The sequence below is a fragment of the Nansenia antarctica genome (assembly GCF_963989245.1).
Source record: "Nansenia antarctica genome assembly, chromosome: 6".
Taxonomy (NCBI): domain Eukaryota; kingdom Metazoa; phylum Chordata; class Actinopteri; order Argentiniformes; family Microstomatidae; genus Nansenia; species Nansenia antarctica.
This window is the reverse complement of record NC_137676.1, coordinates 6,454,783-6,479,624: the sequence shown is the minus strand read 5'-3', so window position 1 is coordinate 6,479,624 and position 24,842 is coordinate 6,454,783. Positions and strand designations below refer to the sequence as shown.

General features: G+C 40.5%; 4 protein-coding genes and 1 long non-coding RNA gene across 5 annotated transcripts in view; 1 reads left to right on the top strand and 4 right to left on the bottom strand.

The window, feature by feature from the left end:
* Nucleotides 1-2,698, top strand: part of scube3 (signal peptide, CUB domain, EGF-like 3) — a gene marked incomplete at both ends in the record, with an annotated part of 104,502 nt that extends 101,804 nt beyond the window's left edge. Inside the window, one exon of the mRNA XM_080533548.1 lies at nt 2,694-2,698. Within this exon, the coding sequence (XP_080389674.1) occupies nt 2,694-2,698 (5 nt within the window). The remainder of the gene's footprint in view (nt 1-2,693) is intronic.
* A 562-nt stretch (nt 2,699-3,260) lies between these two features.
* Nucleotides 3,261-9,519, bottom strand: LOC308159732 (complement component receptor 1-like protein; the record flags this gene model as incomplete). The annotated part of the gene is made up of 9 exons (XM_080533547.1): nt 3,261-3,484; nt 4,117-4,293; nt 5,135-5,329; nt 6,536-6,715; nt 6,943-7,016; nt 7,321-7,417; nt 7,898-8,083; nt 8,766-8,960; nt 9,495-9,519. The coding sequence occupies 9 exons, from the start codon at nt 9,517-9,519 to the stop codon at nt 3,480-3,482; spliced, it is 1,134 nt and encodes a 377-aa protein (XP_080389673.1). The 3' UTR covers nt 3,261-3,479.
* Nucleotides 9,520-14,932: 5,413 nt separating this feature from the next.
* LOC308159350 lies at nt 14,933-15,632 on the bottom strand. Its single transcript, XR_013937477.1, has 3 exons — nt 15,533-15,632; nt 15,138-15,211; nt 14,933-15,016 (listed from the first exon to the last, which is right to left on the bottom strand). It is a non-coding gene; the product is annotated as an uncharacterized lncRNA (long non-coding RNA).
* Nucleotides 15,633-17,172: 1,540 nt separating this feature from the next.
* On the bottom strand, nt 17,173-19,668 carry LOC308159730 (complement component receptor 1-like protein; the record flags this gene model as incomplete). Its single annotated transcript, XM_080533545.1, has 6 exons — nt 19,581-19,668; nt 19,272-19,457; nt 18,715-18,814; nt 18,553-18,626; nt 17,638-17,711; nt 17,173-17,205 (listed from the first exon to the last, which is right to left on the bottom strand). The coding sequence occupies exons 1-6, from the start codon at nt 19,636-19,638 to the stop codon at nt 17,173-17,175; spliced, it is 525 nt and encodes a 174-aa protein (XP_080389671.1). The 5' UTR covers nt 19,639-19,668.
* Nucleotides 19,669-23,350: 3,682 nt separating this feature from the next.
* Nucleotides 23,351-24,842, bottom strand: part of LOC308159388 (6-phosphofructo-2-kinase/fructose-2,6-bisphosphatase 2-like) — a 29,635-nt gene continuing 28,143 nt past the window's right edge. The window contains exon 16 of the mRNA XM_080533167.1: nt 23,351-24,460. Within this exon, the coding sequence (XP_080389293.1) occupies nt 24,410-24,460 (51 nt within the window). The 3' untranslated portion in view covers nt 23,351-24,409. The remainder of the gene's footprint in view (nt 24,461-24,842) is intronic.

Here is a 24,842-nt window from a genome sequence, read left to right as displayed (position 1 = left end):
GTCTGTTACCTTAAGTCTGTGTTGACAGCAGTGACGTTTATTTCAGTCAGTAAGAAGGATATTAAAAAGGGTGATATGTTTGTCACGTGTTTTTGAGCTGGAACTGGGTATCGTACATTTGCTTTAATAAAAATAGTCTTCTCTCTCCCAGCCACAGCTCTTACCACACCACGATGACGACTCTGTTTTTGATAAATGTGTAACCTTTTGTTTATCTACAGTATATCCTCCGTGTGCTCTCCTTAAGGAAGTGCTGCTGGTGTCATGTCATAGCTACATTCCACATCATTCAAAGCCTTACTATATTTGAGCTCTTAGAGCAATTTCCTATTAAGGTATTACTGTTAAAACAGTTATTCTGTATGTTTATTTTTTCTTCTTCTCTTCTGTCCAGATTGTATAGCTGTCTGTTTACCTACCTTCAGATATTTTCTGTTATTCTATATCCAAGTTAACTTAACAAAGCGTATAAAAATGTAGTTTATCATTTCCAGAACGTAAATGGACATTTTGGAAAGGAGACTAGACTTGTGTGAGCAATAGAAAAGAGACAGAGAGATGTCTTTGAGGACCATGGTTATGTGAGAGAGAGACAGATATGTCTTTGAGGACCATGGCTCTGTGAGAGAGAGAGACAGAGAAATGTCTTTGAGGGACATACGTTTGCTGCTTCTTTAAAAAGGTCACTTTAATTCTTCAATCTCAAGTTCTCTTTCTGGTGTTTCCTGACCTCTACCACACTAATAATACTTCATTGTTATACAGTTTTTTTTCTCCGATTGCTAAGTCACAGTGTTCAAAACTGAAGTCACATTGTCAAAACAGACAATACAGTCTGCATTACTAACATGCATCTTGGCCAAACACCTCATACATGTCTCAAAAGAAGCTCGTTCAACCATACACAATGTTCACTCAGAAAGCATACACAGTCATTCATAACATTCTGACCTACAAAACACTAACAACAGGGAGCATTACGTAGTTTGAAGGATTTTCATTATAAGAATGGTTTGATTTATAGTAATAGACAGAATAGTTGACTGTACAACTGTAAAGTATAAGGCAACGAGAATGAATCAGAAACGCCGCAATTTGCTTCTACCCTTAAGTTTTTTTTTTCCAGTATCTTTGCCGAAAGTAAGTTACGGTACATTTACTTCAAAGTACCGGTACAGTACATTTACTTGTCTAAAATGAAAAGTGGAAAATAAAGTGGAAAAGTTGTATAATATTTGCTAGACATTTCAATGATTACTGCAAAACTTCTGTTTTGAATGTGTTCACAGTTTTGAACACAGTGTGTAAACATTGGAAAAATGTGTTGCAAATACATAGTGTTTTGCAGGTGGTGGAGTTTGAATGAGAGAAGAGTTAATGGATTTTGGAGAATGTGGTCATTGATTGCATTTTGTGTGAAAGCAATGTCAACTGAGTTCGCTTGACGGTATGAGTGTGGTGTGTGTGTTAGTAATGCAGACTGTATTGTCTGTTTTGACAATGTGACTTCAGTTTTGAACACTGCGGCTTAGCAATCAAAAGAAAAAACTGTAATAGAAGAGAACGTGTTGAGACGCATCCAACTATGAATCCAACTCTCCCACCTGTCCTCATTTAACCTGATAGTCACCTCACACATGGCTCTCCACGGACTACCAGTTTTATAGACGTTTTTCCTTTCAATCTTGTAAATAATGAAAATAACTAAGACAAGGGTTGAATTCTTCAACCCTAATTAACTTGAGCAGGCCCCCCTCCTCCCTCCCCAAACTGTTTCCTGCCCCCGTCCTCACCCCTTTATCCAAAGACACCCCAACCCCTCCATGGCATTACTAGGGCTGTGATTAGTTACTCGGTCTTCAGTATTCACTACAGTAATATTTAAATACTCATGTAGTTGATCAGTTAATACAACATTACCATTGGAATTGAATTATTGCCGACAATTGCATTGTCAATGTAATGAAAATGATAATAGGTAATCCTAACATACTCAACCCCCTTTGTTGAAGAAATATTCAAGAAATTGTCACTGCTCTAAAATAGAATATGTACTTCCCAGGAGGCTCTCTGGTGTTTTTTTTGTTGTTGTTTCATTTGTTTTGTAAATAGAGAAAATAAAAACAGTGTACCTGAAAAGTTATTGTACACTACCTTTAGACAGTGGTAATTACATGTGATTCCAGATGAGGCAAAGGGATTTTGACCACACTGTTAAATTATCAGACAAAGGTGACTAAGCCATGCATAGTATAGCGGAACTCAATTCAATTGACTACACACACCAGAATGCCATCTGTTATTCAATCGAATAATCTAAAAAGCCTTGCTGCGCAGACAGTTGTCTTAAGTTGCAGATAGTAGATCCTTCTGGGTTTTTTGTTATCCCTGCATTTTGATTTACATTTTAACAACAGTCCATAGTGCTCAGTGCCCCCCCCCCCCCCCCCCCCCCCCTCTCTCTCATTCTTCCCTCTCTTCCTGCAACCCGAACACATCAATGTTTTTGTTTTGATTTGTTGCTTTTTTTAACAAGAGTTTTCTATGATGTATCATAGAGTTGATAATGGTATTTGCACTTGAAAATTGTTATTGCTCATGTAAAAAAAAAAATGTCTGGATTTTGTATTGTCTTTTTAAATGAATGGAATTGGTGTTCTTAAATTTCTTGTAGCTCTCGTTTGTTCATAAAGGGTAGAATCCTAACTCCAGATCCGCGCGCAAGTCAAATCGTTGTGCAAATTCCCCCTTTGACATCAGTACAAGATATATGCAAATGTGGGAACGACGCAGGCGGACCTGGAGTTAGGATTCTACCCACAATGCAACACTCACTGTGTTACATCCATAGAAATGGTCATGCACATGTAACGTTATCAACTGGAAAAGAAAAGTATTTACAGAGTTGAAATGAAACAAGGTTATGAGCTTGTTTCTGTAAAAAAAAAAACTAAATAAACATACTGTAATTGAGCTTAATTTCAAATGTTATTTGATGTCAGTTACCCTTTTCATGAACTGCAAATGTAACATGTTTGGGGTTGCATTTCATGTCAATTGTAAATAGAAGTGCATCCAAAAAGGCAGAAAATGTGTTTATAAAACAGCAGTCTTGCTTCTTTCAGTCATTTTGATATTAGTTTATTATTGGAGAATTATAGACAACTTTCATTTTTCATAGTAAAATACAGAAAAAAACATGTTTCAGGCTTAGTGTGCAAGGGTTATTATTACATAGGTTCCATTTACAGCCATTGTACATATTACAATCACATTAAAGTATTCAAAAACATCACCACAAGTTATTTGTTCATAAATGACTGCAGTTTACAATAAGTAAGGTAGAGAGTTGAGGAGTGCATAAAGTGTTGAAGCTTTAATAATTCAATACTGAGCTTGACCTGAGGTATGAGCATGGCAGCTGACTGAATAGGTTTCCACCGCTACATGTGAGGATTGTGGCAAATGAGCCGTCCACGTTAGTCTGTAAAAGAAACGTATGAGTTCAAAAGTTATTTTAATTATCCTTATTACTCCATTGCAAAACAATTACCAATATACAGTACTATGCAAGAGCACTGCATAAACATGTAGTAACTAGAGTAATAACAGTGTCACTGCACAGGTACAGTTGGGGCGTTTACCAAAGTCTGTTCCACAAACAGCAAAAACATCAGGTTGCCGTGGCAACGAGAAACGCCAAGTGCTTTGCGACTCCTTTTCTGGTTCATATGGTTGACTTAAAGGTCCCCATATTTTGGAAACTACTTGTTCAGTGCTTGTGCAGTACAAGCAATTCTTTTTTTGTGGGCTGCGTATTTCGTAAAACATGCGATTCAACAAGCCAATCAGATTAGCTGCCCACTACTGCCACGTAGAATTGGGCCTCATTACAATTATACCGCCCCTCCCCCCATCTGAGTATCTCCGCCCACGGCTTGAGAACAAAGTTACCTATGCGACACAGGTGTGCCGTTTTCGTTTCGTCGGACCGGCTAACATTATGTCGATGCTAAGAGGCATGGAAACTGCTCTGTTGTTGGCTGCACGGACCAGCACCAACCGCTACATCGGCCCCGAGCCTTAAGAAACCTGAAGGATGGGGGGGATACTCACAGTAACACGTGGGAAGGGCTGGAGTCCAGTTCCCATCCCGGCCACAAGTGACCGAGTGGGCACCGTATATCCTCAAGGGCCGATGGCAGTAGATCGCCACCGAGTCCCCAAACACATGTGGCGCCTGTGGTCCAGACAGCTGGGCGTTGCGGACGTAGGGATACGGACATGTGACGCCTGTGAGGAGAGATTGAATAGCCAGCGTCAGTTTTTACCAGGCTTAACACTAGAACAGCCGCACCTTTTTACCTACTAAAAGAGCCGCCTCGGGGGTCAAATTCTTCACAATGCTAAGCTGCTATTTACACACAACGACCACTAGCAAATTAAGGCCGCTTGTAAATTGGCCTGCTTCCTACACAGAAAAACTGCAAAATAGCTTTATAATAGCTTATCCTGATGTTAAATAACATATTGATATTATGATGTTATCATCATACTGGGTGGTAGAACGCACATACGTATCTAGGAAAAGTCATGAAAGGAGGGTCCTGAAATGTGATCCGAGTGCAAAGATATAACATTTTTCTTTACTCACAAATGACCCCTCATGGCTGTTCTAGTGTTAAGTTGTGGGGCTTCTGTACATTACAACCCTAAGATATATCAACACAATGTTTGTTTATGCCACTTAGCTGACGCTTTTACCCAACGTAACTAGCATTGCAGTGAGTGCATACATTTTCCAAAGCAACTTACACTGCAGTGGGTGCGTACGGTAAATGTTTTGTATACGGTCCCATATACTTTCATTTTTCAACCCATGCACGAGCTAGTTGCAATGTTCGATTATCAACAGTCGGTCATACTGTATGCTGACATCGAGAAAACGGTTTAGAAAACCTCCAGGCGTAGCAACATTACATGATGAGCATCAAATGAAGACCTTAAGTCAACATTGAAAAATAACCATCATTTTACAACATCCAATCAACTGCTAAAAACTACTAAACAATCAAGATGTGAACAACCACCATGAAATACCAGATGTTTGTCTGGTGCATGTTCTGAACCTTACCACCAGGGGGCGTACACTCAGGGAGCTGGGGCAGCCATCGGCCGTCGGGGCCACAGGTGACCTGCGGCGATCCAGTTAGGAGGAAGCCCTCTGAGCAGGTGAAGGTCACAGCGTCTCTGACACGGTACACTGAGACGTCCCCACTCGTCTTCACACCATCGGTCACTGACGGGGGGCGGCAGGTGATCTCCCTCTCTGTAATGAGACAGGATATTCATCAAATCAAACTTTATATTATATATTACAATATATATATACAAATTCCCTTCCCAAACCGTCACATAGTAACTGCCAAGGGCCTACAGTTTCGGATGAACCCTGACGTGATCGTGGTTGAAATTGCTTTAAATTGATTCAGGCATTAATATTGGTACACGTACACACGTACACACGTACACACCTACACCGCTAAAAAGGACTAAACAATCAAGATGTGAACAACCACCATATTTCATAACAATGTTAGTCCAGCACCTAAAATGCCCATGGGGTAGTCTATATACAGCAGTGGAGGCTGGTGACTTCCAGAATTGAGGAGGCCAATTTTTTCCCGCTTGCTCGCTTCACTCGCGATGGAATGTTCCCTGTTCTTCTTATCTGTCTTTGTGCTGGACAAAGGCACACTATTTGGAGTGTAAGCTACAATCAGAAAGTTCTGATTGATGGAATTCATTGTGCAGAGCTTAGCCTATGTGCCTGCCTGAAGAAATGACATTGCTGTAAGTCTATGAGCCTGCCTGATAATTAAGTTGAGAAATGACATTTGGATGTAATATAAATGCCCAGTGAACATGTGTAAAAGGCAGGAATTTGATAATTATGTGGTTAAAAAACAATTTAGTTTAGCCTACATTTTTCATTCTTCTTCTTCTACAGCTTCAACATGTAATCATCAATTTAATCAAGTTTAGCATATAAAAAAGATAAGTAACAGTTTCTTTATCAAATGTAGTTTTATTCAATATATTTAATATAAATAAATAAAAATGTTTAATGTTGTGAGGACAGTACTGGTTCCAGCTGGCTTCATCTGCTGAGAAACACAGACATGCAATGGAGTGGTATTACTACTGAGAACTAGTGGTGTAACACTGGTAGAGACATCTGATTAGTTCAACTCACCACTGGTTTAGCTGAGGGGCGGCATACTCTCTCCAGGACTCCATTTGATATGGAAGAATATTACATTGACTTGTAATAAAACGAAATCGACTACATTAAAAATAAAACTGTTCAATAAATCCTAAATGTTGTCTACCTATTCGATGTATAAATCGCGCCAGAATCTCGCCGATTTCCGAGGTCATTTTAAGCAAAAGTATTTGGCCAAATGAGCTGATATACAGCTACATTCTGAAAAAAGTTAAAGAGTTTACATTGTAATTGAAGGGTGAATTTAACCTCTGCACTCCGGAGTTGGTGTGCTCCACAGGCCGTCGCTGGTACAGTAAATGTCCCTCTCTCCAACCAGATTTCCCACAAGGCAACGGTAGCGAATCACACTGCTGTAGACGTAAGGTGGTTCAGGGGCACCGATTCTCTCTGCGTTTACCACCGCTGGGGGCTCAGCACACTGCACAACTGTAGACCACAAACACATTTCACATGATCCAGAAAACATTGCGACAACTTCGCATCGTGATCGCAATTAAAAGGGAAAAGGGACAATTCCATCAACGTCGCTAAAGGCTTATTTTTAAGTCTTGCGAGATTCATCAAAATAAGCCTGGATTTTCCTTTAGTGGTGTTGATGGAATACCCCCCCCCCCCCCCCCAGTCCCTAAAACAGACATGTAACAACAGCTCACCTTCGCAGACAGGGACTCGACCGTCCCAACCGCCGCTCAGACAGTTTCTGGTTCCCTGCCCAACTAGTTGATGCCTGGCGGCGAAATTAGTAGAAAACAACAACAGTATGTGATGAGGAAGTTGTTGCATTTTCTTTGCTAAGCCATGGCTTCAGCCTACACCTTTTTGGTCCTGGTGTTACTCATTGTGACTGTGTACATTTTTTATATCTGTATTATGAATTGTATAAGGGACCAAAATAAACATTCTCAATCAATCAATCAATCAGGAAGTAAAGTAAGCAGACAAGATACTTTTATTTATATATTGCAACAATTAGGCTATGAGAAGCCAGAACAAATACATGTGGGCAGCATACTAGAGGAATGAGAGCTCACCCTTTGTTGCACTCAACTCTGGCAGAATCTCCAAACTCTGATCCTGAGTAGACGAACCGGCCGTTATTAACCTGTCCAGCTGATCCACATGATTTACCTTTGAAGGAGACACTTTCATTATTTTAGAGCTCGTCCATACAGATCATCACACAGGCCCTTTCTCAACTGTAAGAAACCTGATTACTCATATATCCTCCACTGGCTTCTTCTCAAAACGCATTGGAGGAGAATATATCAAAGGGGAGGAGCCTAGACCTTCGACCTCCAATGAGTATTGAGTAGGAAGCCAGTGGAGGAAGGAGGAGAGGATGCACCAAATCATGTTTCTAACAATTGAGAAAGGGCTCCTTGCTGTCTGCCACCATGCTGACTAGCACAAGGCTCTGCTGCCACCTAGTGGTAAACAAGAGAGGTGCAACCTCTAGAACACCCTGTCTCACAAGAGAATGGTGGCATTTTCTTTTATGTACTATAGGCCTACTTATAAAATAGCATTATGTAACAACATTTAAATACAATGTTACCTCACATGTATTAAAAAAGTGAAATGTAACATGTTACTATACTGGTTTCTTACGTTCACATGTCATTTGCAATGGTGTCCACCGCCCTTGGTTACAGGTCCTGTAAGAACTGCCTCTCTCTCTGACATATCCCACATGACATACATATCTGACACGGGAGCCAGGAGGGAAGGATGTCTGTGATCTATAGCTGTCTGCAAGATGGGCATTGGACAGGAACGGCGGCACTCCACAGTCTCCTACAGAAAAGGGAACAGGCCATTCTGAGAACAGATAGGGAATATCACATCTAATAGAAATTACTTGTATAGCTTTCAATAAACTAATGCTCCAATCCAAATAGACCCCAGGCCTCTACCCCCTTGGCAATGCTGTAGATAGGGTTGCCAACAGTCCCGTATTACCTGGGATGTACCGTATTTTGGGTTGGGGAGTAGGGGCCTGGGGGTACTGGGTAGGGGCCTGGGGTCTATTTGGATTGGAGCATTAGTGTATTGAAAGCTATACAAGTAATTTGTATTAGACACACACACACACACTTAATATTATTCCTTCTTCTAGCAGGACCTCCCTTGTCCCCCGTATATATATATATATTTATCCAGTCAAAGGCCCCCCTCATGTGTACGTATAGCGTAAATGCGCCAATTCCTGCAAACCCCCCCCCCCCCCCCCACTGCAAACCCCCCACTCTGTGCAGTGACGCCATCTTTTGTCCCGTATTTGGTAGCGAGAAAGTTGGCAAACCTAGCTGCAGATCTGACATGGTTGGAGTAAGCAATATGGTGAAAGCAATAGCAAGCCTGTGAGAAGGCTGGGTTAAGCAATTATGGGTTGGCATCTGATCTACAGGAGTCCATCGAGATTCAGCGTATAACTCAAGAAACCAGAGGTTGGTCTGGTGCATGTTCTGAACCTTACCACTAGAGGGTGTACACTCAGGGAGCTGGGGCAGCCATCGGCCGTCGGGGCCACAGGTGACCTGCGGCGATCCAGTTAGGAGGAAGCCCTCTGAGCAGGTGAAGGTCACAGCGTCTCTGACACGGTACACTGCGACGTCCCCACTCGTCTTCACACCATCGGTCACTGACGGGGCGGGGCAGTTGATCTCCCTCTCTGTAATGAGACAGGATATTCATCAAATCAAACTTATATAGCCAGGTTTCCTTCCCAAACCGTCACATAGTAACTGCCAAGGGCCTACAATTTTTGATGAACCCTGACGTGATCGTGGTTGAAATTGCTTTAAATTGATTCAGGCATTAATCACGCACACACGCACGCACGCACACACGCATATAATATTCTTCCTTCTTCTAGCATTACGACTGCCAGTGGCCCCTGGCCCGAGCATAGATAACTTTTTCCTGCTATGATTGGTAGATAGATGATAAATGTACATGGGTATGCAACCATAACACATATCTGGAAAATATTCATAGTTTTAAATATATTTGTCCATGGTAGGGGACCATTTTCAGTGCCAAATGGGATAACTCCTGAATGTGATTACATTATTTCAAATATAACATTTTGTTATTAAAGAACAAGCAGCATATACATACATACCTAGACCGAAACCCTCATTAAAACAATTACAAATACTAATGTATTGGCCACATTACTACTGTTATGGTATCTTCGTCTTACCTGGCACGTAGGAAGTATACCCCATGGGACTGTGTTGTTGTATTGGTTGTGAAACAGTAAGAACTAACCAAACAAGCTTATCCATGGGATGAACAATTAAGTTAACATTGGCAGTTGGTCAGCATCAGAACATACCGCAGTTAAATGTTTTATATTAAGAAAAAGATTGCTTATTCAAAATCAATACAAATGTCTAACAAAAGTATAATATTGATTTAACTTGAACTTCCTAATGTATGCCTAAGCTAAAAGTTCGACCTGTTCTAGTTCCCCCCAGTATTTTACTTATCTGAGCAATCATTCATATGATTACATGTAATCAGGAGCACATTTTTAGCAGCTGCAGTGTTTTCTACATATTTGTGGGTTTTAATTATGTTGCATTTCCTACAGGGGATTCCTTATTCCAAGTTTGGCCAAGTACAGTTATTTAAAAGGTCCCATATTATGGAAACTACTTTTTCAGTGCTTGTGCTGTACATCGCATCGCTTTGATACAAACTTGCAGCGTGATAGGGTCAGTCTGTAGTTTAGCTTTCCCAACATCGATGTAGCAAGTAATTTATCAGCATATAATAGTTGTTTTTATGTACGCCTATGGCTTTCCCTTCAGCAGGCAAATACTACCAGAGAATTGTTTCGCAGATGCTACATAATGAATAAATACATTTGTTGCAGACCTACCATTCTAAAGTTGACTAGTAATGGGAAATGCGCAACAATGTATTGGCTGAGGTCTAATGAATAGTTGAATGTATACGTAGCATCACTCATAGGCTATAAGGATGCTATTAGAAAGAAATGACAACGGAAAGTCTGAATGAATATCAAACATGTTTTTTTTCCTGAATTGTTGATATTCCGGGGGGAGTATTTAATTTACTGTAGTTGTATAGAATATGTGACACATTAAAAGGTCCTCATGTCGGGAATTGTGAAACCTCACAATCAAGCCAAACAAGTCTTGTTGTGAAAAAATTTGTTTTCAGGTTTTTGGCATAGGAAGACAAATGAAGCGATGAAGAACCCACTCGATATGATAACCAATAGTTTTACATTCACTAAATACCTACATTTAGTTAGCAAAGTCGGGTGTGGCATTTAGTGTATGCAAGTAGCCATGTGTGTGTGGACCTATTTGTTGACATGTTTACAAGATGGATGCTGAAGCTCTCTCGAACACTATCAACAGAATTTCAAAAGCAGGCAGAAATATCGACAGTGGGCAATTAATGAACTCCTTAATATTGGACTATACATAATGGGAACTCCGAATCTGACGATGACGAAGAAGACAACGGAATTTCAGACATTGATCTCCACATCAGTTCACTATTCATGGGACAGTCGCTGTGTTCTTGGGTATGTTTTAGTGAGTTACATGTGTTGCTTACTAGGATTTTGTGTTTACTTAGGATAGCCAAACAGTTATTTGTTGTTTTGTGAGTGAGGTAGATAGCGCCTTTGTTAGCATCAGTTAGCAAACCACTGAAACTGCTCACCACAATTATGCCACCCCTCTACAAAACGAATAGGAGGTGGTGGGAGGAAGAAATAGGTTGTAAAGATAAAACATAATGAATAAATACATTTGTTGCAGACCTACTAAACATGCAACATACTGTAATATGTTTCATGCACCATTTTAGTGTGTACCCGCTAGCTTGTTAGCTAGCTTTGTTAGAGATATAGGCCTATTAGATTATAGAAAAAGTAAATGCTTTTGTAATGAACGGTAATGTTGTGTGGAATCAAAAATAATGATTAATTCATTGATGTAGATTTGCTGTAGAATAATACTGTGGATTGAAATGATTTCACTAGCCTACTTCTTACAGTACACTGAGAGTCTATGGAAAACCTACACTAGAGAAGTGTCCACACCTCTGACCTGAAATTTGGGTTACAGACTGACGAGGTGAGAGGTTCTGAGAGATGACACCTTGATGTGAGTCACCAGCCCTTCAGGTATTTGTCATTGTCATTATATAAGCAATTCTATTTTATGAAGATAGTAGTATTTCGTAAAGGTGGTGTTGGTAACAGTGGGCAGTCATTTTAAATGTACTGTCTTCTTTTTTTATTACAGCTTTGATGCCCAGATGGGATGGGAAGGAACTACACCAAGTCCCACTAGATGCTTTATGGACTATAATGATACATGCTAACACACGGACACAACATTATTATTTTTTACCATTCTATTATTGTATCTTGCCTAATTTTTTCCATTGCCATGAATTTTACTCTCGTACTTGGAATGGGATGTAATAAACTTTTGGCACACATGGCAATAAAAAAAATCATGAATCTTGAATTATTATTATTATTTAGCAATTTAAACATGTCAGCCCTGCAATTTAGTTTCCTGAGGGTTAGCTGACAACCCCGACAGGTAGATAATGACAGGTAGTGTAATGGGGGAGTGGTTGTCTTGAGGGAGTGGTTGTCTTGAGGGAGTGATTAGGGTGGAGTTAACCAGCTATTCCCACCCATTACCTCTTGTGAAAGAACTCTGAAGACTTTGAGCCCGTTTTCTCAAAATGGTCATTTGGAGGGTATCAACATACAAATATCCATGACTTCAACTTGTTTCAGATTTCAATGTATGACACATCATTTTAAAGCTTTCAATCTAAGACAGAAAAATGATTTTGCCCTACTTGCAGACTTTTTAACCATGCCCTGTCACATATGTCTATCGATGTAGCGCAGTTTGGTTGTTTGCTTCCTTCTGCTCTTACAAATAGGCAATACAAGTAAACTGGGTAGGCTAGCTAGGTACCATTAGCGATATCATCCAGCCAGTATCTATCTCATCTCAAATTGTGCAAAGAAAGTGGTGTTGCTCTGGCCTCTCTTCCTGAGCACTACAGGACTTTAACCAACTCATCTCAGGGGTGGGGGTGGGGAGGAGGAGCTCATTTGGATTTAAAGCAACAGACACGAAAACAGCACGTCTGGAACAGCGGCATGCTAGAATGCCTTCAAAGTCTGAGTGGTATTTTCAACAAAAAAATTCAATGACATGTTTTGGGGACCCCAGACCTACATTAACTTGTGGGAAAAGAACATAATAGGTTTCCTTTAATGTTACTTGCCTATTACCAAAATGTATACTAGATTTCACTGAATCTGTCTCAAGATGCTATTTTATACACATTTGTATTTATCTTTTTATTAAAAAGATGATAAAGACATTATTGTATAATAACTCCCAATTTAGTTTTGCTAAGAAACATGGATAGTCCACCTCCATCAGGCTCACAAATGTTAAGAACTTGAACAATGAACATGATTGTGAACCCTAGGAATGCTGGGATAAAGTAACAAAGCCAAAGCCATGCATGAGGTTAAAAACATGGCCTTGAGCAAAAAATAAAGAATTTCAGGGCCCCCTAGAGATTGGAGGGCCCCTAGCGTATCATAAAGTGAAGAGTATCATAAACCAGAATTAAACATTTGTTTTAAAATGATAATATTTATTTCAAAATGAGAAGTAAGATAGCTGAAAAAGCCGTAACAAAAACATTTCCTTCTTAGAATGTTCAACTCTGTCATGGAATGCCTTCAGACGCTTGGGGAAATACTTTCCTTGGGCTTCTAATGTCTCTGATGCACGATCTGAACTCCATCACTCCTGTTGCAGCAGTGGAGTAGTAGCATTGTAGAGAGAACACACTACAAACCCATCAAAGTATTCCATTATAGTGCAATAGCATGGCCAAAGGGCTATAGCTTATGTCAACGTCACGTAAAGCATTTCAGTTAAATTTCCTGTATGCAATGACATTTTATCTTCTACTTTGGTTAGGAATCAGCTGAAGGTTGTGTTACAATGTTGGATCATGACAATGCTGATTCAGAAAACGTGTATTTTCAACTCATGATAAACAATGCAGCAACATTGAATGTTGGCCATTAAATTATAGCCATAAATCTATTACTAATAATAGTATTCCAGATTTTACTGTGCAAAGTTTCAAGAAGCAGCCATTTCTCATAGCTTTACGGCTGGCACGACAGCGAATCAACATTCTTTTTATACATTTATACCAGGGACATGCGATTTAAAAAGTTCCAGTTATGTGTTACAAATGTCATTTCTGTATGATTCCAGTCATTTTTATAGGCAAAATAGCTTCACTGAAAATACAGGGAGAGACGAGAAGTGCGGCAGCGATGAGCTCAGCCTCACCTGATTGCGCAACTCCTCAGAAATTGGATGGAGTGCGGGCATTAAGCGCGTGCCTGTTACAAACATAAAGCTGCAATGAAAAAAAAGCACCAGGCTTTTAGCGGCAGCTATTACGTCTGCCTCACTGAGGGGCGTGTATTGAACCCATGTAATTGCCACTAACCGTCCCTCCATGTTAGCTGGCTCTAGCAAAACAATTCCAGCACTGCCTGAGCTTAAGGACCTACTTCAAATGAAGGGACAGTAAATAACACTTTCAAATGGAGTGGTACTGCAACTCGTCTTGGCTGTTAACGCATAGCTAGCCATAGCACTGTAGCGGGAACATAGATATGTTTTTTAGGATATTTACTTCATTTACAAGTAAAGGTAAGACCATGCAATATATATTTTCATTTGTGTTAAATGAGTATGAATAGTGGAACTGCATTTGCCTATAAAACTTGGATCGAATACGTAAGTTACCTGTATGCACGTGCAAAGAAACATACAGTCACCAACAGTATTGTGCAAACTGCCAATTGAATGGACTGCACTTATAGCGCCTTCATCCAAAGTGCTTTACAACGGCCTCTCATTCACCCATTCACACACCCATTCACACACCAATGGCGGCAAGCTACCATGCAAGGTGCCGGCCCGCTCACTGGGAGCAATTTGGGGTTCCGTGTCTTGCCCAAGGACACTTCGACATGTGGCCAGCCGGGGCTCGAACCGCCGATCTGCCAACCTTGCGATCATTAGACGGCAGCTCTACCTCTTGCACCACAGACGTCCCAATTAAGCGACTTATTTTTCAAATTTCTTTGCTTTACCATATCAACTAAAGCCAGGTACACACACAAAGATAATCTGGCCGATTTCTGTCCGATTTTTTCCCCTTCCGACCAAACACAGCAAACGCCCGATATTGGGGAACGAGACTAGACTGTCGTAACGATAATCTTTATGTCTGTGGGGTGCTGAAATGGGAATATCGGCGCACACCACACACAATACGATCAAGGCTGTTCAATTCCAAGATTTTTTATCTTCATGTGTGGGGTCTGTCTCAGATAAAAAATCTGTTAAGATTTTGAAAATCCTTGTGTGTACCCGGCTTTAGTGAAAAGAGTTTACATTGTAATTGAAGGGTGAATTTAACCTCTGCACTCCGGAGTTGGTGTGCTCCACAGGCCGTCGCTGGTACAGTCAATGTCCCTCTCTCCAACCAGATCTCCCACAAGGCAACGGTAGCGAATCACACTGCTGTAGACGTACGGTGGTTCAGGGGCACCGATTCTCTCTGCGTTTACCACCTCTGGGGGCTCAGCACACTGCACAACTGTAGACCACAAACACAATTCACATGATCCAGAAAACTTTGCGACAACTTCACATGATGGTAATTACAAATGGGAAGTTACTCCTGTGAGACATGGTCCCTAAAAGTGGCGACAGCTCACCTTCACAGACAGGGACTCGACCATCCCAACCCTGACTCAGACAGTTTCTGGTTCCCTGCCCAACTAGTTGAAATCTGGTGGCAAAATGGGTACAAAACAACAATAAATAACAACAAAATGGCACTTCAGGGGGGTATTCCATCAACATCACTAAAGGAAAATCCAGGCTTATTCTGATAAATCTCACGAGATTTAGAAGAAAAAAAAGCCTGGATTTATCAGAATAAGCCTGGATTTTCCTTTAGCGATGTTGATGGAATACCCCCCCAGGGGTGATGAGGAAGCAAAGTAAACAGACAAGATACTTTTATTTCTAACCCTAAATCGCTACAATTAGGCTATGAGAAGCCAGAACAAAGACCCGTGGGCAGCAGACTAGAGGAATGAGAGCTCACCCTTTGTTGCACTCAACTCTGGCAGAATCTCCAAACTCTGATCCTGAGTAGATTAACCGGCCGTTATTAACCTGTCCAGCTGATCCACATGATTTACCTTTGAAGGAGACATTAAATTAAAGCTCATCGTCAATATAGATCACACAGGCCATGCCAGTCTGCCGCCATGTTGACTAGCACATAGGCTAACGTTATGCTTTGATGTACTGTACTTATATCATTATAATAGTATTATGCAACAATGTCATAAAGTTATAAGACAAGTAAAACGTAACATGTCACTATACGGTTTCTTACGTTCACATGTCAGTTGCAATGGTGACCACCACCCTTGGTTACAGGTCCTGTAAGTACTGCCTCTCTCTCTGACATATCCTATGGCACATACATATCTGACACGGGAGCCAGGAGGGAAGGATGTCTGTGATCTATAGCTGTCTGCAAGATGGGCATTGGACAGGAACGGAGGCACTCCACAATCTCCTACAGAAAAGGGAATAGGCCATTCTGAGAACAGATAGGGAATATCACATCTAATAGAAATTACTTGTATAGCTTTCAATAAACTAATGCTCCAATCCAAATAGACCCCAGGCCTCTACCCCCTTGGCAATGCTGCAGATCTAACATGATTGGTTAGGACTAAGCAATATGGTGAAAGCACCAGGAGGCCTGTGAGAAGGCAGGATGAAGCAATTAGCATAATTCAAACTGATGGTTTCGGAGCCACGGGGCCCTGTAATTCTGATCTTTGCATGAGAATGATCTGGATTCATTGTTGCTTTGGAGTATCAGATCGCAGTAAAATGTATCGGTGAACATTACAGTGTATACAAACACTGGGTCCAGGAATTCAACGTATAACCTCAGAAACCTGACATCTTGTCAGGTGCATGTTCTGAACCTTACCACCAGGGGGCCTACACTCAGGGAGCTGGGGCAGCCATTGGCTGTCGGGGCCACAGGTGACCTGCGGCGATCCAGTTAGGAGGAAGCCCTCTGAGCAGGTGAAGGTCACAGCGTCTCCTTCATGGTACACTGAGACGTCCCCACTCGTCTTCACACCATCGGTCACTGACGGGGCGGGGCAGGTGATCCCTCCCTCTGTAACACAGGATATTCATGACATGACCTTCCATCAAAAATAAATATATATATTTAACACTACCTAGATGCCCCTTATTAAAACATTCCTAAATACTAACGGTGTCTGTTTAGTAACCATTACTTATTTGATTGCATCTTTAGCTTACCTGGCTCACATGTAGGAATCTCTTCTACCCATTTTCCAGACCTTGAACAGGTTACCTGGCCAGGCCCTCTTCGCTCATATCCTTTGTCGCAAGTTATTTTTATCATTGAGGTGGCTCTCCAGCGGTGGTTGGACAGGCTACCATGCATTATATTTAGAGGTGGGCACTTGATCACTAGAAACAATGAAACATATAAAGCTCATTAATACCCCATGGCAAGCTTAGTGAATTACTCAAACAGTTCAATACACTTCGTATGGTTTCATTTCACGCGAGCAAGAACTACAGTATTAACCAATGCTGTTGCCACCCATCAAGTCATTTCAGATGATGGTGATGAGTGTAGAGGAAATGAGGACATGGACAGATTTGGAGATAAACATGGTTTCACAGTCGTTTGTGGGTCCCTGTAGTTTGCAGCTGTTGGTAGAAACAATATACGTACTGGGATTGATGACCGTGGTCACGATCACATACATTTGTCTTTTAATCGAGTTTCTTTCAAATGATAATAATAATAATACATTAGACTTATAGAGTGCTTTTCTAGACCCTCAAAGACGCGTTACAAACTGAAGAGATTGAGTAGTAATAATAAAAAGAAACCCAAAATGAATAAAGTATAGGGGCCTAATTAAGGTAGTGCTGGGGACACGTGGGAAGGGGAGGGGGAGAGGGTTAACTGGTGAAGGCAAGCTTGAAGAGGTGGGTTTAGAGGGCCCACCATATCATGTCTGTATACTTACATGTGCACTTTGGAGGGCCTGTAGTCCAAGTTCCATCCGGTTTACATGTAGTCGTGTTTGATCCAGACAAACGATGAATATCATCACAGGAAAAATTCAGCCTCGCTCCTGTTGCATAGACTGACTTTAAGTCCTTGATCATCCCACGTGTTGGTGCCTTGGGAGCTTTGCATGTTCCTTCTGAATAAAATATAAAAAAGATCAGAGGACGGGCTCTTAATGTAATGTCTCGTAAATGAGCATGTCATATCAATCAGGAGCTTGCCACACTGAGGCGGCGTTCACGTTACAATGTATTGTTGTGCCTTGTCAAGTGGAAAATTAACAAGTTGTACTGATCAACTGACTGGTCTTCACTTTCATAAGGAGGCATCTCTCTACCTCAGACGTCATTCATCTACCTCAACACTACATTAAAATAGCAGCCAACTACTAACTCCATGGCACCATAGCTCAAACTGTGTTTGCTGTATATTATCATGCTTTTGTTATGACTGTACAATGAGAAACTGAATGTCCAAGGGCAGATGTCAACAACAGGATCATAGAGCATCATGAATCATGCCCAAACTTGTCTTAATTATGAAGACAGAAAACCCTAACCACAGGGTATGCTTCTGTAATACTTCCATCCAGTACTGCCAAGTAGTGAAGATTGAAGAGATGGCATAATGTGGCCTTCTGACTTAGAGGGTTGGACTGAGCCAAGAGCAAACAGATTATGGAGTAGTCACAAATGGAGGAACAGACTGAGAATCTAAACAGGTCTTCATGTCACTCCCGGGGGAACAAATGGAAGTTTATAGAATAAATGCTTTGACGTGCCGTAATGTGTTGGGTTTCTCAACAGTAAAGCAGCATTTCATCTCAACTTCCACGTGTCCTCCCAAGAGTGACACTCAACATGAGGTATTCGGCCAGAATACCTAACCGAGAGCAGTCTGAATCATTGAGATGATCATTGAGTGCTGGACAATGGACCCAAAAGAAGACATGATTTTAGAATGAGTTTTATACCTACTTTCACAAGAGGGACGATCACCACTCCAGCCAGAGGCAGTGCATGTCATGTACTGCCTCCCGTTCAAGGCATATCTGTTAATATAGAGCAAATGTAATCAAGTTCAGGAGATAGGGATTTATTATATTCATGAGGGCTTCCTCTGCTTTAACAGACACTTACCCCTCATAGCACTGCGCAACAACTTTGTCCCCAACTACAGCCGAGCCCTGATACTCAAAGTGTCCATTGAGTAGCTCACCAGCATGTCCACACTGCCTCTCTAAGGAAAGCAGAGGACAACAAGAACAGAGGAACTAAACATGGCTGAAATCCAGGGTGCCAAACTTAACAAAAACAGACTCACATAGGAGTCTTTGTTGCAATCTCAAAACAAGGCCCACAGAGACCTCCTACTAGAGTTGATAAAATAGGATTGGGTGGGGGTATATAGGACACAGAGTACTCTGTGGTCTTAGTAAGGTGTATACTTTGTAGCCTATACAGAATTAGTAAAAAAAAAAAAAAAGGCCTAAATCAATATTATCACAAGCACACAGTGTTACATTCCATGGCCATTCTGTCCTAGCAACCACCAGATGTCGCCCCCAGTTCAACTCCTTCACACAAACCTCCTCACTTTATTTGGAACAAGTCTGCCGTAATACGGTGACATTATTATTATTTAATCGAATACACTATTAGAACAATGCTGAAATAGGAAGTTAAAAACGACTTACTTTCACAACCGATTGGTGTCCATTGTCCATTCTTACACAGGATAAAGCTCGGGCCGCTGTAGGTGTAGTCAGGTCCACACTGATAGCGGACTTTAGATCCAGTCTCGTACTTGGGCTTCAGGGATGCCTGGCTGATGGTGGCGACATCGGAGGACGGAGGCGCACCGCAGAGTGTTGAGACTTGCGCTGTTGAAAAACAACAAGTGATTGTTTGTCTAAGCACAAACAGCTACGTGGCCACTTCGATACATAGGCCTACGCTGTATACAGTGTTCAAATATATATTGAACTAAAAAAAATATTTCTCACCTGAGGCATGCGTGGCGAACGCTAAGAAGGGCACGATAATCCATCCTAGAGTCACCATTTCGCTAGTCCGTGTTGAAGTTAACGTGAACGTCAGATGACTTCGTCAGTAGCCCTGCCTAATTGAACTGGTGTGTGAAGCGGGGTGCGATGCACTTTATAGTGGGTCAAAAAGAAAAATGGTACACACAACGTGAACTTTTTTCTTTTTTTCTCTCTCTACGTCAGCGAAAGGAGATAATTGGCTCCTTCCCAAATCAATCTCAATAAACCAGAGTCTTACTACAGGATGTTATGAAAGTGCATGTGTAACAAATCGCAGAACGTTAATGGATGAGTCATTTTGGGGGACACGCGTAAGCGGTGTGATTGCGCAAAGTGTAAATTACTCAATTTGCCATGCAATTGACCTTGTTCGGCAAGACGACAGCAGACTAATTGGGGGACACTGACCGTTATCAATTGAGGCTATTATGATTAACATGTTATTCCAAATTAGCCCTATACACAACATATGAACAAATATGATATGCACTGCTGATATGGAAGCTCTATTATTTTAGGAAACACATTTTACAGACACAGTAGCCTAATTGTTTTTGTTTTGTTTTGTCTAGGCTCATGAAGCAGGTCATGAGTAACCTTGCCTGTGCAGTAGACCTAACCAGGGCAACGCTCCCATCTGACTGACAAAGATAATAAAGTAGTATAAGCTTATACTACTGACTTAAAGGGGAAGTTTACCCAAAAATCAATTTTCATGTGTATTTCTGGTCAATTCCTTTGTGAATGGGTCAACTATTGAATAATGAAAACAACAAATCCACTGGATTACAGGGTACAATTCTGCTTTAAAGTTGTAATGTCACAGCACTTGTGTGTGGGAGGATTTGCCACACCCTCTCCATTGAAATGACACAGTGTTTCCAAAACATGTGAAACTGGCACCCAACCCACCTCTCAATGTCAAAACTGTATGACTATTAAACATTGAGCTTTGAATAGTCTTATAAAAACAGTTCTTATGAAGTCCTTACTCAATAGGCAAGAGTCTTTACTCAATAGGCTTAGGCCTACATCTAATCTTTTACAGTTTTTTTACAGTTAAGTCACAGAGTCACAACTCTTCATACAGTCTGCATTACTAACTGTTGGCCAATCACTTCATTCATGTCTTAAAAGAAGCTCGTTCAACCACACACTGGCAACAATGTTCACTCAGAAAGCATACACAGTCAATCATAACACTCTGACCTACAAAACACTAACAACAGGGAGCATTACATAGTTTGAATGATTTTCACAAGAATGAATATTTCATTATAAAAATTGTTTGATTTATAGTAATCATAGACAGAATAGTCAGACAGAACGCCGCAATTTGCTTCTATCCTTTAGTGTATTATTTTTTGTTCAGTATCTTTGCAGAAAGTAAGTTAGGGTACATTTACTTCAAAGTACACTACATTTACTTGTGTAAAATGAAAAGTGAAAAATAAAGTGGAAAATGAAAAGTTCAAACAAAAAAGAAAAACAGAAATTCCAGGGCTACAATACAATAGCAATCACACAAAAATGTCTCACAGGGTTCTGGTCCACCCTCTGGTCTGCATCTGGTCACATCTAGTAATGTATTCCCTGGCAATGCATCTAGTCTATTTAATTTCATTGTATGTATTCTATTTTCTAGACATTTCAATTAGTGCTTGCTGCAAATAGTGAAAATACCACCACTCATCCGTTATCAGACTTTGCTGAGGTGCTGGAACTGAAGAGTATCAATAGAGTGCAAAATAACAGCATCTGCACACTCAAACACTGTGCAAAAAAACGTAGTTTATTGCAAGCTTTTGGTCATATATTATAGAAATATGATTACTGCAAAAATGCACCAAATCATTCTGTTTTGAATGTGTTCTTCACAGTTGAAGAACACATTTTTACTGCAAAAATTAATCATATTTTTATTTATTTTTTTAAGTTATTTTTTCTGAGTGGGGCAGTCCCACTCATATTTTTTCATTTTATTGACAGGTATAGTAGAGATTTAGACAGGAAGGATGGGTGAGAGAGAGAGGAGGGATGACATGCAGGATATGTCCCCAGCCGGAATCAAACCTGGGACCCTGCGGTCACATGGTCAGCGCTTAACCCGCTACGCCACCTAAGCGCCCCAGTAAGCATATTTCTAAACAAATTTTTTTGCACAGTGTGTTAACATTGGAAACATTAGTCACAGTTTGGTCCACATGGACTTCTGCTTTGCTGGGGGTTCTAAATTGTCTATATTTTCTCTACTATTCTCCCCTAAAGCTTACCCACCGCTTTCTTTTGTATTTTGATAATTGAAAATATCTCTTGTGTTTTGTCCCATATTCTATCGGCATGGGAACAAAATAGAGTGTTTTGTGTCAGCATGTCATTGTTCATGGACAGATAACATGGATGCTGACAAAACTATGTGTTCCTGTTTTACTCTAAACAAAAATTGATGGAGACAAACGCACAAACAAAAGAAAATACTTCATAAACATACAAACTGATAATTTCTTCTTTTTTAATATGTATAGTAACACTATTAAGTTAGTGATACAATAATAAATAATGAGTCTTGTTAGGTCTTGTGCCAGATTACCACAGACACAACAAGGGTGTGAGACAGTGGAATGCATGATATTGTAATGTGGTGCGGTTCAGAGCAGCCTCTGACTTGATCAATTCAGACACAACTGTGTCTCTTCAGATGCATTTCTTTAATAATTTGAATCTGGTTGGAACTTTTCAATTGTGTTCAATGTAAAAATATATATATTCAGGCAGGTATTGTAAGAAATCCTTAGCTAACTGAGCTGCCTATGTATATACGAAGGCTATACAAGAGCTTCCTAAAGTGTATTGATGGCTTGTGTCTCTATGCTGACAAAACGGTGTTGAAATAAAGTGTCGTAAGACACTTCTCATAACACTCATCAGCTGTGTCACAGGCAGGTCTGATCCCTATTAAGACCTAAAAAAAACTGAGGAAAAAAATAGAAGTAATTCTTCCTTTTCTAGCATTGTGACTGCCAAGGGCCCCTGGTCATAGTATAGATTTATTTTAGTTATGATGACTGAGAGATAAATGATTCACTTACTTGACAAATTGTTGTAAGTCGCTTTGGACCATGCCAAAAATGTATACATGTAAATGTACTCAAAGGTTAAAATGTCTGTACTTCACAGATAGGACATACGAGTACCAGACCAAGTGAAAAGGCGTCTGCTAAATGTCTAGAATGTAAACAGAGTAGTAGAGAGCATGGCTGCTTCAGTAGTAGTAGTCTGGTGAAATAAACAGTGTTCACACAACCCTATTCAGCAGTGAACCTCATTAGCATAAAGAAACAAAGCTAAAGGAATGTCATCATCTTGGTATCCATCTTAGCCCTTGGACTCACTTCTGATATCATTTAGGTTTTGAACATTGAGTGAGTGATGAGCGATGTGATGTAGATGTAAACAATATGTACAGTATGTATTAAAGTATTAAACCAAGCAAGCTCAATTCCGTGCCTATCTGAATGTTCTGTGAGCTCCCTGGACAGACAAGTATGCCCTGGCTCTTGGGAGGGACAGGGAGCTGTACGGCAAGTACCCAAACAGGAAGACACCACCCAATGAGCTCAATCCCTCTGGTCATGGTGCTATAATAATGCCAGACAAAATACAAGTCAGTTCAAGCTGTCATCATCTCATCAGAAATAATTCAATAAGACCACTTGTCAGATTTCACATTTCTTATTGAAGCATTCAGACAGTTCACCTGATTAGTGATTCTAGTGATTTAAAACAAACAAACAAACCAAGCAATATCACATTGTTTAGCAGGGAGGGAAGGAAATAAAGTGTGAAAATATACATGACAATTTTCAGCTTAATTGAAACTTTTCAATATATGTTTTTTGTTTATGTTGTCCATGTTGCTTAACTAAAAATGGTACTAAACCAATGCACACATAGGCACTTATTAACAGACAGAATATCTACCTATTATCATGGAAGTAATACAGACACATGGGAGTACAGTCAATTTATCAGCTTTTTTCTTTGCTAGATACAACCACCTCATTCAAGAGTGGAATAACACAGATAAAAGTCAGGAAAAGATCAATTATCGTTGAACCGATTATGTAACTATGAATATGCAATAGCTGATGGCATAGAATAATAACGGTAACTATAGTACAGTATGTCTGTACTGGTAAGGTAATCCTTGAGGCATTCATAGGTTGTCATTAGAGCAGAGTACAAACATACAGACACCTTGGATGCAAGACAATAACTGGCTGAATGCATACAGTAACATTGGGGTGAATTAGAAACAGTTTTACAAAGTAAAACATGATACACTGTGTGAAATATGTTCAATCGTGTTATTCGACTAACAAATACCATGAACACCTGGCCTGAGCATAACAGCACTACATTCTCAGTATTATTCAGTGTCCGCTTGCAGTTGCACCTTCAATCCAGCATGTATGATCATGGTCTGTCAGCATTAAGTTTGGGCTATATGAAATTTTTCTTATTGACAATATTACTTTAGAAAACACCAAGATATACAACTATATTGTTAATATCACACATAGAGTATATAGGCATGTATAGAGTATAGGCATTCCTAGCTGTTGGTGCTGCTTGCAGACTCATCTCAGCCAAAGACTCGGGGAGGGACCAGTTGCATACAGAGGACAGGACGACCCCTGATGCCAGAGAGGAAGGTGAGGAGGAGTGTGGTGTGAAGACGCCCGTCTCTCCCGCTCTCTTCCTCAACTCCTCATCTCACCTGCTCTTCAACTGTGGACAAAGTCTTCTAGGTCTCCTGGGCTGAAGTTCAGACACTCCTGTAGGATGGCAAGGCAAGGAGGAGACAGGCGGGGAGACAGAATGTTATGTTACAAAGACCATGCCAGGGTTTGTTTTCACAGGCCTAGGACGCTCTGGAGCTCTTGAGGGTGAGGTCACAGGCAAGCACACAACTCACACTTTTTTTATTAGAAAAACCATCCAATTTTTACAACATAATGGAAATACCATTGGAATTTATCTATTTTGGAACTAAACTTGCAGAAATATTATTAGACCATATGACCCGCCAGTGGCCCCTGGCCCTAGCATAGATGACTATTTCTTGCTATGACTGAAGGATAGATGATTCACTTACTTACACAGATGTATTTGTTGTAAGTCGCTTTGGATAAAGGCGTCTGCTAAATAAATGCCAAA